At 37.5% G+C, this 14,980-nt stretch overlaps 1 protein-coding gene across 3 annotated transcripts in view; it reads left to right on the top strand.

The window, feature by feature from the left end:
• Positions 1-14,980, top strand: part of NTRK2 (neurotrophic receptor tyrosine kinase 2) — a 184,191-nt gene that overhangs the window by 25,141 nt on the left and 144,070 nt on the right. For all 3 annotated transcript variants that reach the window (XM_088535244.1, XM_088535247.1, XM_088535246.1), the window contains exons 5-7: positions 534-688; positions 11,083-11,219; positions 13,645-13,777. In XM_088535244.1, coding sequence (XP_088391370.1) covers positions 534-688; positions 11,083-11,219; positions 13,645-13,777 — 425 coding nt within the window. The remainder of the gene's footprint in view (positions 1-533; positions 689-11,082; positions 11,220-13,644; positions 13,778-14,980) is intronic.

Below are 14,980 nucleotides of genomic sequence, written 5' to 3'. Positions count from 1 at the left end.
TCCTAATGTTTCAAAGCAGCTAGTGGAGAAATGGGATCATGTTAGCCACCCCCATGCTGCAGAAATGTTAGAGTTGGGTATGCTCTAGCTTATGAAGTATGTTAAAAAGGAATGACAGGAATTTTAAAGGCATATTATGCTTTCAGTTGTGTTGTTGTTTTCTTGGAATTAGACAGCTAGCTTTAACAGATTTATGCCAAAGTACAGATCAAGGTCTTCTTGAACCTGTCCATCTCAGGTGAGCAGTTTCTTTTAGGTTGTGGTTGAAATAGTTGCTTATGAAATTTTGAAGGAGATCTAAGTCAAATCTCTACATATTTGTTCACTGAGAAGAAGTTGTCTGTGTTTTTGAAGAAGGTATATTGCTCCAGGCCAGAAGGAAAGAAAAAAGGACAGAGAATGACAGAATCAAGCTTTGTATGTATGTTACAGGACACTGGGAATGAATTTTGTCAGAGTGGGGAAATAGTGGTTATTGGAAAAACATCTGGCTGATATGAAATAACTTTTTTTTTTTTTTTTTTTTACTGCAGGATTTTGGTGGGTAATCCATTCAAGTGTTCCTGTGAAATTATGTGGATCAAGAAATTTGAAGAGGCCAAGTTCTACACAGAAACTCAGGATTTATATTGCACAGATGACAACAACAAGAGGACAGCTTTGCTGGATATGAGGATTCCAAACTGCGGTAATACTCCTTTAACATAATGTTATTACTAAGTTATTGCAAGACCAGAAAAGTAAAGAGGGTTTTCTACTAGCTACCTATAAAGATGGCTCCTAAGGGAAGAGGTTTCTGGATTGAGCCTGGAGTTTCCTCTGTAGAGAGGAGGGGGCCTGAGTGCTTGGATAAGAAGGAAGGAGCAAGGTTTTCTCAGGAAGCGTGATTTGGAGTGGGAACGGTGTATGCACAGGTGAAGGCAGGAGGAACAAACAAATTCTGCCTTTCTTCTTTCCACCACCCGGACTTGAGTGCCCTGATTCAAGTGCAGCCATATGACTGCTCTGGCTGAAGGGACTGTAAGGCAGGCTCTGCTGCTGTACATGGTCACAGTCTCTTGCTAAGTCCTTGTCTAACATGTCTAGAAACTACCAGCTAATGAGGGTTTTCCTTGGAAATTTCTCAGCATTAAATTCACAGAGTTACACCTGTACCACATTATTCTTTTCTCCTGTTTCCAAGAGTATCTGCAGCACCAGCAGGCTTGCTTCTGACCTCTTGGTGATGTGTAAGTGCATGTGTATAAGCAAGTACACATCTTAGTGGCAAAGCTCAACTGAAATCCCTGTAAGGAGAAGGTGGCACTTCCAGATCAATGAGGAAGGGGCCCTTGGCTTTGGGTGTAACTGACTCAAATATCAGTATATGGAATTTACTTATGGGAAACATCACTTTTGCTGAAGAACTATAAGAATTTCAGCACAAGACAGCAGATTTTCCCACATTCATTTTAATGTTGATTTACATGATCCAATATAACTAAACTTTAGGCACATTTGTGTTTCTCTCTTTTTTTTTTCTCTTTCTCTCCTAGTGAGTTTTTTTCTCATTTTTTTTTCTATTGGGAAATATAGGATTAGTTCTTTAATATAGGATTAGTTCTTTAATTAGAAGACCCAACAGTCTAAGACTAACACTAAGAAAACACAGGTATTTCTTAGTGACAGAATAGGGAGTTATTGGTGGAAAAAAGTGATAGTATTGATATATGGCATGTGTTCTAGAAGATATCTAAAAGATTCATTGCTTGGCTTTTCAGTATCTCTGGTAGATGTATTTCTCTATTTAAAGTACAAGACTTACTTTACAGAAAACTCCCTGGATAATTTGGTTTATTCCATTTTTAGCACAGTTTGAGAGGCTCATAAATGTGTCTGAATTCCAGCTTTTGCAGTCATGACATTTTTCTTCTGTGAACTGCATACCTGCTTTAGCTACTTTTGAGGTAAAGAGGTTTGGGGCATACAAACCCTTCTGAATTTTGTTAATGAAACATTTCTGACTTTCTCTAATAATGAAATGGCTTAAGCTATCGCTCTATTTTTTTCATCTTTTTTGATTAAGGAACTGAACAAACAAATATGCTCATTTTTTTTCTTGCAGGTGTTATTAATTACTTCATAATATGATAGTAAGTGGCCTGACCAGTATGTGGTAAATGTCTTGGTAATAGGACACCCTGCTACTGTGTGCTGTTAATAAATCTCTTGCTGGGAAGTTGGAAGAGACCACTGTGGTTTCTTCTTCATAAGGGTCTGGTTTGCAGATAATTGATGTCAAAATTAGCAAGGTTCTGTGGTACTTTACTTACCATTTATATGGTGGAAGTGTTCATTAACATGCTGACGTAAAGCTAGTTTGAATCTAGATGCCAAAACTTTATTTCCCAGGGTTTTTTTTTTTTTTTTTTTTTCCCCAGAGGCTTAAAATTAGGTGTGTTCAATCACTAAAAGATCCTTTCAAGCTATATTATTAAAAGAGTTAATCAATGATTATGATGTTTCCAGCATTATTTTCTCAACTGCATTTGAAATGTATTTGTCTATGATGCAAATTGTTGTTTTTATTTTCAATTTGCAGCCGCACTTAATTACCATGTCAAAGGGTTTTAAGGTGCATCTACCACTGTAGTATGAGAAGAGCCTTCTGTTCAGAGAAATGATGTTTAGTTTCACAGTGTTTGCTGGTTGTCCACACGACATGTTGTAGGTGATTTTTGACCTTCCCCTCTTTTGTTTCTGACTGGCAAATAGCATTAGAAAATCTAGAAAGAGCAGTAAATACTTTGTTCACATTTCAACTACTGTAATGGCAGCTGAAATTGCTCCTGGCATGCTAAGTTACTGGAAATGAGGGTACTTCGTGTATACGTAAGGTCACTTGTAAGTCAGTCAGTCTGGTAGAGTTCACCTGGAGCTCGTTGAATGCTGCGAAGGCAGGGTCAGATTTTGAGGAAGTTGGGACTGTTATTAAGTTGCTCCTTTGGGTAAGGATTTGATCACTCTGCTGTTATCACTGAGTTCACAGATATTCAAGGTGTCTTTTTCTTTTGGTATGTTTGGGAATGGCCTCGTTCAGCAGTTGCCTGTGAAGTGCTATGTCAATATTTCAGTAGCTTGTTATTTTTCTTTATATAGCCAATTGAGTTAATCAGAGATACTGTTTTGTATATGCTGGTGTGGTGCTAGATCAGACCAACAGTTCTGCTTATCCTCACAGCCTTGTATGCTTATTTATCATATGTTGTTTCTGAAGACATTGCTCATCTTGTCATATATTGGAGGCTAGATTTTACTAACTGAAGTGTAAAAAATCATGGAACTACTTTGTTATACATGTAATGTCTATATAGAGATGGCTATTTGTTTTACATAGGCAGCCAATGAGATGGTGGGAACTCTGTCTAATCTAGGAGCCGTGAATTTTTATGAATGCGGACTTTTTTCTCGGTCTTGTGCATAAATACTGTGGAGAGTGGACTTTACTCTTGATTCTTCTTCTTGAACTGACAGTATTTTGGAAGTCCTTGTTGTCTGTGTACAGTCACAAACTGATGATGCATGTTGCCCGTTTCTTGCTTTGCTTGTAAGCCACAACAGTTTTCTAGGCAACTGTTCAGCTGATTGATTCTAAATAGACTGGACTGGATCTGGCTTTATTTTGGTCTGCATTGTGATGATAGATTTTTGTCCAAGGGGTAAATAAGGAGATGGAAATACCAAATTGGCAGTAGGTAGTTACAAATTCCAAGGGATGAAAGCCAAACTTAGATTGACATGTTTACTTCTCTGAATTATAGAAAGATTTCTAGTATAAAATAAGTGTAGATCTTAGACAACCTCAGAACTACACAGTCTAAAACCACAAGCAAAAAGATAACCCAGTGAGTGCTGACATCTTTTTCCATTATCAGGCAGACTTCGCAGATAAGTCTATCAAAAGGACAACATTACAGGCAATGAAGTGACTTTAAAAAAAGCCATAAATGTTTTCTGTATTTACCTTTCAGAATATTCATGGGCTCTCCAGCCTGTATTGTTTATTTTGACTTGAGAACTAGATATATGCATGATGCATGGTAGCAACTGCTCTTATTTTCTTTGTAAGAGTTTTTATTCTTATCTATGATCACGAGCTGATTAAAATAGTTTTGTATAGGAGTTTTGATAATAATTATGGTTTAGATCATAGCTCTGAAATTGAGTTAGAGTTTTTCCAACTTAATTAAAACAATTTTCATTATTCCAGCTTGTAAATGAAAATAATATTTATGGCTATTTGAAGAGGCAAAAGAAATTTCATTTTCAAAGGCACGTACATGACTTCTTTGTGTGCATGAGCCCTTTGGTGTGTTGATTAAGTGGCCAGTAACTTCCATACAGATGTCTAGACATATGCAATGCAAATCCGTGGATGATGATGTGTATGTGAAATCCACATTTCATAATTATCATTTGATGTCTGCATTAGTTTGAAATGAAGCAGGTTTGAAATACAAAGCATGTTAGTAATGCAAAGAAGTAGGACCGTGTTTAAGAGAAAGAAATGTGTCTTGATCATTCCAGTATTTTTGAATTTACTGTGCAGGTTCCCTGAGCTGCTCTGTGCCTGACTTGGCCGTTTGTGTAAGTGTGAGTAATAGCACTGATCAACTGACGGAAAGGTGCTGCATGTCTGTTAGCAGTGGATATTCTTGTTCTGCTCTTGCAATATAACTAGCTCAAGACTCATGACTTGGTAACTGTATTTGTAATAGTCTAAAATAATGATTTTTTTTTATTAAAAGTCCTTTCAGCAGGACAGCATTATTTTCATTGTCTTGTACTCATACATGAAATTTTCCAGATAAAACAAGAGAAAATGCAGCTACAGTAAATGCAGCTATTGAAAAAGCAGCTCTGTGTTAGAGGTTTGAATAAGTTCATTTATGTCTTATTAACTTGTGTTACAAAGGCTGTCTCGGTTCACCTGTTAAGCTTGAAGCTGCTACATTTAGCCTAACTGCACTCAGTGCATCTAGTTTCCTTCTGAGGGGTGATATAGATAAACTTAAAAAGCAATTGAGAGAAGTTTCACCAAAAATAATTCAATTTCCTTAATCATTTAGGGAACGTGAGAGAGAGTGCATGGCAGGGTACCTTGTGGAGGTTTTTATCAAGGGAAGTGCTGATAAGGTTGGTAACCCCTACAGAAACTTATGAGAATTGTGGTGGAGAGACTGGTGTTAATATTGAAGCTCATGTCAGTTAAAGGATTCAGGTCCTGCAAGATCCTTTTTAACTTGGTTTTTTTCTACTGGAACCAGGAACAGGCTCAGGAAACTTGAGAGAAAGAGCCTAGGCAGAAAAAAAATCTTTGGAGATATTAACTCTTCTGGTCTGAAATGTAAGTAGCAATGTTCAGAGCTTATATACAGGTTGACCATAGGAGATGGGTCATTATCAAGAGAACTTGTTCTGGTGAACAACAGTTGGCAGGTTTTGCCTGCATTGCTTTCATGACGTTGTGGATGAAGTACATCACAGTACTTCACAGTGCTTGAATAGATGTTAGGAGCGCTACATTTTGACACTTATGTTGAGGTTGCAGTGTTTAGTGTTGTAATCGTGAAGAAGAGATAACAGAATTTACGCTCCATTTACAAAAGTTTGCTTTTAGAGATGATTTTAGGATGATAGGGATTGGTGGATTTTCTAAAAGTGAAATAAGGTTGCACTGGCTCTGGAAAAATATATGCATTCTGGAAGATAATGTGCTTGTTTAATTATTTTCTATAAAGGTTGCTGGCTGAATGTGACCATCAGGCAGGTCATGGTAGGAGACAGACTTCTTTCAATATTTTAGCAGATTTGGGTGGCTCATAGTGAGCTGCCACATCATTTGTTCTGCTTCCCTGTAGACTGACATTCCTTTGTGAACCATCAAGGTGGGTGTCACATGTTAGGAAAGCAACGGGGTAAGCAAATGAAGATTGGATTTTAAACAAGGTACACTGAAGCAGCAAAGGTACACTGAAGCAGCATGCACATCTTGCACAAAGTTGTTTGAAGTTAGCTTGTTCAGTGTGAAAATGCCTTGAACTGCTCATTAGGAAAATATAGAGGGCATGGGAAAGTCCTAAACTCTGGGCTGAGGGACTCTCCTCAGGGCTTTGGCAAGGAGCCCTCACATTTGGACTCGAACTCTCTCAGTGGTAGGCCTTTTTTTTTTTTTTAAAAAAAAAAAAAAGCTTTTTCTTTCAAAGGACATAATAAGGCTTATTCCCCTTCTCTCTTCTCTCTCTTCTCTCTCCTCTCTCTCCTCTCTCTCCTCTCTCTCCTCTCTCTCCTCTCTCTCCTCTCTCTCCTCTCTCTCCTCTCTCTCCTCTCTCTCCTCTCTCTCCTCTCTCTCTTCTCTCTCTTCTCTCTCTTCTCTCTCTTCTCTCTCCTCTCTCTCCTCTCTCTCCTCTCTCCTCTCTCTTCTCTCGTCTCATGTAGTGGCTAAAGAAGGGGGTTTTGTCATCATTCTGTGGATTCAGGCTCAATTCAGTAACTCAGGAATCTTTGGGCTGTAAGAGCAAAGGAGGAATGGTAATTTTGTGTATGGACATCTCATTTCTCTTGAATAGGCATTTTCATTGTCTAACACTTTTGTTATTTTCAGTCAAAATGGTTTTGGTTGCTGCCTTTTGGAGTATCCTCTTTATAGTGTTTTAAAGAGGTAGCAAGACTGATTTTTTTCTCTGGAGTTCTGCAGCCTTCGATGGAAACATTCCCACTTACCCAATAGCTAAAGTCTGTCTCAGAGCTTGTTGCTAAGTGAAACGTAGGAGGTGAATTACATTTCCAGCAACTCTTAGAGTTATAACTGGCTTTACTGAAAACTTTCTTGCTCTATGTGTGTGTGTGTATGTTATTTTTTTAATTTATGCAAGCCCATAAGAAAAATCTTTTAGAATATGTGAATTCTCCTGTATTTTCCAACAGGGAGAATACTGACAGAAAGATGTAAGAAAACATCTATTTTCTTGTATCCTACTTGCATTGATATAAACCTCTTTAGCAAACAGTAAGATCTCTGAAATTTGAGAACTCATTTGCACATTTCTTAATATTGTCCTGTTTCCAGTTCCAGAGAGTGCATCTAGTGGATGATAACAACTTGTACTGCAGTGCAAGTTGTGGTGAAGGATGGCAAAAATGAATGCAATACTGGATTCATGGTATTGTCTCAGATGTCTGTTTCTATATCATGTTGTTACATAGGTATTATATATGAAGATCGTTCATATATATGAAGATAGTATATAAATAGTATATATTCATATATGTGTATATATTCATATATATTCACATATGCTATAGTGCTATGAATATAGTATATATGAATATTCATATATATATATATGAAGAAAGTTAATCAGCTGAAAAAAAATGATGGACTCCTTTCTCCATACTCAAAATCCTCTTTTACTAAAAGTCACTATAATATGTTGGTTAGAGCGTTAGCTTGGTGCTGAGAGTTTGGTTACAGACTACAAAGTTTATATTAATTTTCAGTTATTTCTTTATTAAGTCATATCCTTCTTTTGATGGTTATAGTAATAATTTGGATCTAGTGTGCCTGGTATCACTTTCCTGTAGAAAATAGTAAGTAGCAGCATGAGGATTTTGAAAGTCCTCTTGGAATTCGGACACATGCTTTTTATTAATTTCAATTGACAGTTATATAGCCAGATCCTGCAGTAGTCTTCGAAAATTTCCAACAAAGTATTTGATTTTGTCATTGCTGAAGTGCCAGCTGGGTGCTGTGAAGATATGAGTCATTCACCAGCGATGCTCCACAGTTCCATGGTAATGTGGCCTCAGGCCATCAGTTTACGCTATGAGGTCTGTGAGGGCAAAGAAACTCCAAAGCTGAAGAAGAGTTTGTAACTGCTAATGCCCAACCTAACATTTAAAGAGACTCGATTGACATAAATGTGTTATTCGCTTGCCCTTGTCCTCTTGCTGCCTTTGTGCCCATTTGTGCATGGGGTGAATGGAAATGACTGCTTCTTCTAATGCAGAGCTTTATCCATGTTGTTGTGTCAGCTTGAGCATGGAAACAGATTTTCTCTGTGCAGTGAAATAACATCGTTGTTATGCAACTATGCACAACAAAACATGTTTCTTGTTATGCATCTACTATATCACATACTAAAAATGTTAGTTTTTTTTGAGAAGAGACTGAAAAGCTTTGGATAGATTATTATACGAGAATGATAAAGCAGAATGGTCTTAAGAAGATCATACAGAAACTCTATTTTCCTGTCCTCAGGAAACAATACTCAGTGAATTTGAATTTTAGAGACACATTTCAGAAGTGGTAACAGGAAGTACTCTTGCAAGCAGCTTGGACATGATGTATGTGAAACTCATTGTTCCAGAAAATTGTTGAGGTCAAGAATATAGCAAACTTTAAAAATAATTTGGATGCTAACAGATATTACTGATATACAGAATTATAATAATAAACGCTATCAAAATTTGAAAGAGATATTACATTTCGTGCTTGGGGCATAGGCTAATCTCTGTCTGACAGATATCAGAATGAGACTTGTAGCAAGATGATGTCATGTCTACCTTGCATGGGTTTCTTATGCTACAATCTAAACGTACCATGCTTGCAGTATACAAAACTATATGAAACTGTGGTCTTAGATCAACAGCATTGTACAAAATCCTAAAACAATGTGCATCTCTGCCAATAGAAGAGGTCATTATCTCAAATATCATTTTAAAACAAATTAATTCAGGAGTAAATGCAAAGGAGTTTGAAATCTGTTTAACTGTGTAGGTGTCAGAATAGTATTGACTTTGTAAATGGTTTCACACTACATTGGTTATATGTCCTTAGCATATGTTTCTGTTAGAGTGCATTGTTTTTATATATATGCAGTTAATTGTTAGTTGTGACAACAAGGCTTGCTGCTTGGTCTCATTGCCTTATTCCTAAGTCCAGTGTATAGCCTCCTCTAAATGCAGGTCTTATACTAAAATCGCAAGCCAGTGCATGGAAAAAAAGTTGTCTCAGAACTTTGTGGCTGTTAAAAGAGGGCTCCATGGATCAAAGTTGGTTTTATTTTCACTTACATGAGAGGTTCATGTGAAGTGACTTGTTAGAAGGAACTGTGTGGACTTTCACAGTGAAATGTTAATCTGTCATGCAGACCTTGTCACAAATGAGCAGTGCCACAGAAAGGTGTCTTAATCTCTTTCCAAGTTCAAATCATACAACAGCTTTTAAAAAGGTTTTCTGAGGTGGTGTGGAAGGACAGCTTTATAAAGTAAAGGATCTCATTACTTCTCTCCCTGTCCGCTAACCAGGATAATTAATATCCAAATATTCCCTAAGATTACTTATTTCCTGCCTAGCTCATTGACAGGCAAGGCTGAGGTTTAAAATCACAGCAGGCGAGAGCAGATGGCTACCTTCGCTAACAGATTACTGCATCAAGGCATACAAACCATGCAGCTTCGTTTCAATATACTTCAACATATGATATATAAAGCGAACATGATAGAATAAATCCATGATGCCTATAATAAGAATCACATTACAGCAGTATTTAAAGCGCTAGGAGAATTGCCGAAGCAGTTATTGTATACTTGTGCTGATTTTCAAATCTTATTAGATAAGAAAGTATTACCTGGAAAATAATGTCTTCTCTTTGCTGTTGCTTGCTGTCATTTCATTCTTATTGAACTAATTAAACTTAGAGATTTCCAATACATATAGCTTCTACTGAACCTGCAGCAAGCACATTAACGTGTTACAGTTCACACTAATCAGATGGTTAACTGTAAGGTGGGAATTTTTTCGTAAGGAAATGAATCCCTCTGCTAAAGTTCTATACCTGCAAGTCTGTGATGAAACTGCTGTACTCTAATTAAAAAAAAAAAAAAAGGGAGAAGCATTGTTTCAGGAAGTCATTGCAGAACAATACATACATATCCAGCATAGCAAATAAGCTCTCTTGTTTGAAATGGTAAATTGCAAGTAGAAGATGCCTAGAATCGTTGATGAGAAATTCCTCCTAACTGAGGGTCAGGCTAAGTAAAACGTTTAGCAGCTCCAAATGATGGCGGAGTATCTCTTAAGACAGATCTGGTATTTCCAGCATGTTGCATAATTATTTGCTATGTAAATAAGTAAGACATGTGAAGTCTTGTGTGCCTGAAGTCTATCAACATTGCTGGCATTATTTTTGAAGAGGGTCAGCTCAAAAGGAGCCCACAGCTTCCTGGCTCTTCAGAAGTGCTTGGCACAGTAGAGCAGTTACCCTTATGTAAGAGCCCATTACTCTGGGCGCTGAAGAAGGAGATACGTGGTGGTTTATAGCTCTGTGAAACAGCTCTTGCAAGGACTGATGAGTGGTACTATCTTCTATCTTTTGTGCTTTACTGAGGGCGGTAGGTAACTCTGCTCCAAGCTAGCAGCCTTTGCTGTCACCAGTGTCCTCTGTCCTTTCTCTCCCTTGTGCGCTCCTGCTGGCTTTGCTTTGAGGACATTGGTTCTGCTCTGCCTGTAGGAGAGGGAGGTCTCCGGTCTCCTACCTGACATGATGTGCTAATGTAATATTGCTGTTAGTGTAGCGGGAAAAGGTAGGAATACCATGGTAGCAGTTAATCACTGGAAGCGTTACAACTGCTACAAGACTACAGACTAAGATACAATTTCATGTTTTAAGGAATTAAAGTTTTTTTTTCCTTTTTTTCTTTTTTTAAGACAAAAAGTTATGATAAAAAAAAAGTTATGATAACTTCCATTTGCCTACCTGAAACATTCACTTATATATCAGCTTAATGTATTTCTGTATGCTATAATGTTTTCTTAGGACGTAAAGTGGAGAAAGCACATAAAAAATGTTATGTAGCATCCCCATGTACTTGTACTTATATATTTCCAAAGAAGCTGTTTGTATTCTCTGCTTGAACAGTAACTGACCAGTGAATTTCTGATTAAACAATATTGTTGACTGCATTCATACCTTTCCCATAGAACTCGAGCAATGTCTATTTCTGAATTGTTTTTCTCTTTATTTTTTGCTTGTATGATAGACCTGCCCTCAGCAAATTTAAGCAATTACAACCTCACTGTCGTGGAAGGAAAGAGCATCACTCTGTATTGTGATACTACTGGAGGGCCACCCCCTAATGTGTCCTGGGTGGTAACTAATCTTGTTTCAAATCATGAGGTAAGTTTCATGTTCATATGTGTGGCAATTTAGGGAAGAGGCATCTGCCAGAGGATGGAATAAAGCCTCATCTCCAGTTTTATTTAACTTTTTACCAAAAATATGAAGTAGTTTTTGGACATTCATTTGTAAATGAGAGTAGTTTTACAGAAATAATGTAGCACATCAGGATACTGATTTCTTATTGTCACAAGTGCTTTCTTATTATCACAAATACCTGAACAGATGCAGTAAGTCTAATCTGCTCTAATTGTGAGAAAAACTGTGTCTTTAATTTTATTACATTTTCAGGCCAAAAGCCTGTTGTGCAGAATATTTGGTTGTAAATATTAAATACTTTGTGTTTTATTTCAATTTTCTTCAACAAGACAAAGTCACAATGGAAAGATTCTAGAATTAAAGTGAAACTTTTTCTAAAAGAAAATTTCTTAAAAAGTTTTAAAATGTTCCTGTAATAAATTCATCCAGACTGGGATTTTTTTTTTTTTGCAGGCCCTCAGCATGCAGCTGCTGATTGCCATTATTTACACTGTTCAAAAATCCCCATTATTTACAGTTTTACAGCCTTGCCTCCTCTGAGCTCTTGAGAGTACAGACTGCCTACCGGTTGTGCAAAGTGTGATGCATACTTCCAAAACAGTTCCTGTCTGAGCGAAGACCTCTGAGGTCTCTTAATCTTGCCCTTTCTGCATGGAGGTCATTATATTAGGCTTTTGAAGATTTTGACTAGCTTGTCTTTCAACTATCATAAATAAGAGCTCTGCAGAGTTCCGGTTTTATTTTTGAATTTCTCTCTAATCTGTAGAACTACCCAAAGGCACTAGTCATCATCAAGAGCAAGAAATAAAATAGTTTGGGGAACCGATGCTAAGTTCTTTTTTTTTTTTTTTTTTTTGAGTTATAAGCCAACACAAATAGCTTTTTTTGAGCAGTGGGATACTGCTCAAAAAGTGAGATCACCTCATTTTTAACTCTCCTATCTTTGAAATGCCATGTTCAGTTTATTTAAAGTTTTCCAGAAATATTCTGTCCTGGCATAACTTGGTGAGATTTCAGAAGGGGCTTTTAAGAAGGGGTTAGCTGCAGCCTTAACCATGGAGCACAGTAGTCTTTTCAGTAGTAAAAGAAAGAGTGCTTTTAAAAAGTCACTTGCCATTCACAACTGTCCTTCCCTTTCTGCAAGTGTTGTTTTTTGTTTTCTTTTTCTCACTTCCATATCACTGTTTCTGCCTCCCTTTTCTTCACCTCCAATGCTGCCTTGGCCTGGTTTTCCTCTCTTTCCTGATCTACAAGGAGAGATATTAGCAAAAGTTAAAACTAAACACCAGTCCTGTGAAGTAAACTGCATGTTTGGCTTGAATGCTGTTATATAACTCTGATTATGCCAGTTAGACTTTTCTTGCTGTACATTTCAGTGCTCATCCTGCGCCAAGCGCCGAGCTCTAGTTCTTGCTCTGAGGTGTGCTTGCATGTAAGAGTTATGCCTGAGGAGAGAGGTGCTTTGGTTGGGTGATGACTTTCCAGGGTCACACTGAAATCCGTGGGGTGCTTGACAGCTGAGTTGTCATCCCAATGCTCAAAATCCTGGTCCTGCTACATGCAGGAGTGGTCCCTCCACTGGGACCCCTGCCACTGGAAGTCACTGTGTTTTTACACGTGCAGTGTATCATTTGCTTATGCTCTGTTTAGCTTCAAGGATATGGGTACCCAAAGAAAAACATTCCCAAAAGGCTTTTTTAAAAATTATGTTCTCATTTGTTTTCTAAACATGTGTTTGTTCCTTTTCTTTCTAAGCAAATAATCTTATATTTTATGGAAGAATTTAGATAGTAATTGAATATCATGTTAAGGACCTCTGTTTAAGAAAGCAGAGGCTGTAACAATCAGCTTTGACATAGTGTTGTCAAGGTGTAGTAGAGCTTAGAAGGCTGCAGTAGATGAGGTGTCAAGCTAAGCATCAAGGAAAAAGATAAAAGGAAGAGTAAAGCAAGAAAGAAGTAGAATATAGAAGGGAGAAAAAAGATTAAGGAGAGCTGAGATATACAGTATAAATCAATCATGAAATGGAAGAGGGGGCGAACAAGGGGGTGGGTAGAGGAAAAAACAACTTGTGGAGAGGGGAAGAAGTGTTAAAAGAAGAAAGAAGCTGAAAGTGACAGGATGATAAAATGGGTGAGTTTAGGGATGTAGCAGAATAACTCTTCTGATGCTTTAAATTGCCTGCTACTGATAGTCACAGTTGGTTCCGTAGGTATTTTGCATCTGTTTGGATAAGATACCGAAGTAACAGTTTGATTAATTGCAGGCTGATACAGCTAAAAGGAAATGAAGCAGGAAAATGGCACTGAGCTGTGGCCAATGGCCCTGTCTCCCTAGTTTCCGTATGCTGCAGTTGACAAATAAATATTTTTCTGATCATTTGTAGAGTGACACAAGCAAGAATCCTGCCTCGCTAACCATAAAAAACGTTTCATCCATGGACAGTGGACTGTGGATTTCTTGTGTAGCAGAGAACATTGTGGGAGAGGACCAGGCATCGGCCGAGCTCACGGTGTTCTGTACGTAAGCAGGGCTGCACATACATCCCAGGGCCAAACCATGCTGGCACCAGCTGTTTTGGGTATATTGGGCACAGACATTGTGGAAAGGAAAGCTCCCTGAAAACGTGTGAACTATCTATTGCAGTTATTGCTGGGAATAGCCCAACTGGCAGTTGTTATTTTTATCCTTTTCTGCTTTGAGTACTTGTGCAAATATTATGTGTCTAAATGCTTTATCTTCCAGTTTGGACAATCTGTAAGTAAATGTCTGAAACACAGAATACTCAGTGGCACTGTCTGTGAAAAGGTTTGTAATGGTGTGCATCTTATGAATCTCAGATGCATGAACACCTCAAAAGGATCGTAGAAATTATTTATATTAAATTACAAACTTTGAAGATTCTTTTTCATCTAAAGAACAACTAGTTGGCTCAAAAAATTAACAAACTTGCAACATTTGTTCTACCAGATGTAAATTTATTTGTCGTAGCTTTGAGTATTGTACTAATTCGTCAGGGCCAAAGAAGGGGGAAGGGATGTGTAATATAGAGGCATTGGTGTCTTAATCCTAAGACTGAAACCTGAATTCAATTTTATGTGAAACAGACAGGATGTTTTCAGAAGTTGCAACCCTCTATTTAATTGAAGATGGGAGTATAATGCTTTGTAAATGGAAAACTTTGTTCGGCATGTGCTCATGACAGAGTAAACTAGCAAAATTACTATAGATGCGCTTGTAGGTTGAAATTGGATATATAATAGCTATGGAAAGGGACATAAACTAGAAGTATTTGAACAGTGTAAATGGCGTTCTCAGATTGGCATTGTTATGATTGATAAAAAGGAGCATAACTAGATGAAATTGGATGCAGTTAAGACTGAGTATCAAGGAAAATTTTCCAACAATGAAATAACATGCAAGGTGTTAGAACAATCTCCTGAGTATAAAGTCTGTAAATTTGAGGCATTTACCAAGTCTGAACAAAGAATGAAAGTCGAAAGTGGTTCTTTCGTCAGGAAGAATCCAGGGAATTAAATAATCTATTCTGGCTTTGATTCTGTGAATAAAATAGTCTGAAAGTTTGGAATGTATTTGCACTGCAGCATGCTTTTGGCCAGCTTTTAACTATTTTTAATACTGTTTTGTTCCTTCAGCACTCCTCTGCTCCGTTTTTACTACAGTGAAGCTAAAAGCTTTTTCTCTCTTTTCTGCAGCCTGGT

Source organism: Tinamus guttatus, unplaced genomic scaffold (assembly GCF_059628265.1).
Source record: "Tinamus guttatus ecotype Peru unplaced genomic scaffold, ASM5962826v1 Tinamus_guttatus_pri_ptg000620l, whole genome shotgun sequence".
Lineage (NCBI taxonomy): Eukaryota > Metazoa > Chordata > Aves > Tinamiformes > Tinamidae > Tinamus > Tinamus guttatus.
The sequence above is the reverse complement of the archived record's forward strand: the minus strand, read 5'-3'. Positions and strand labels throughout refer to the sequence as shown.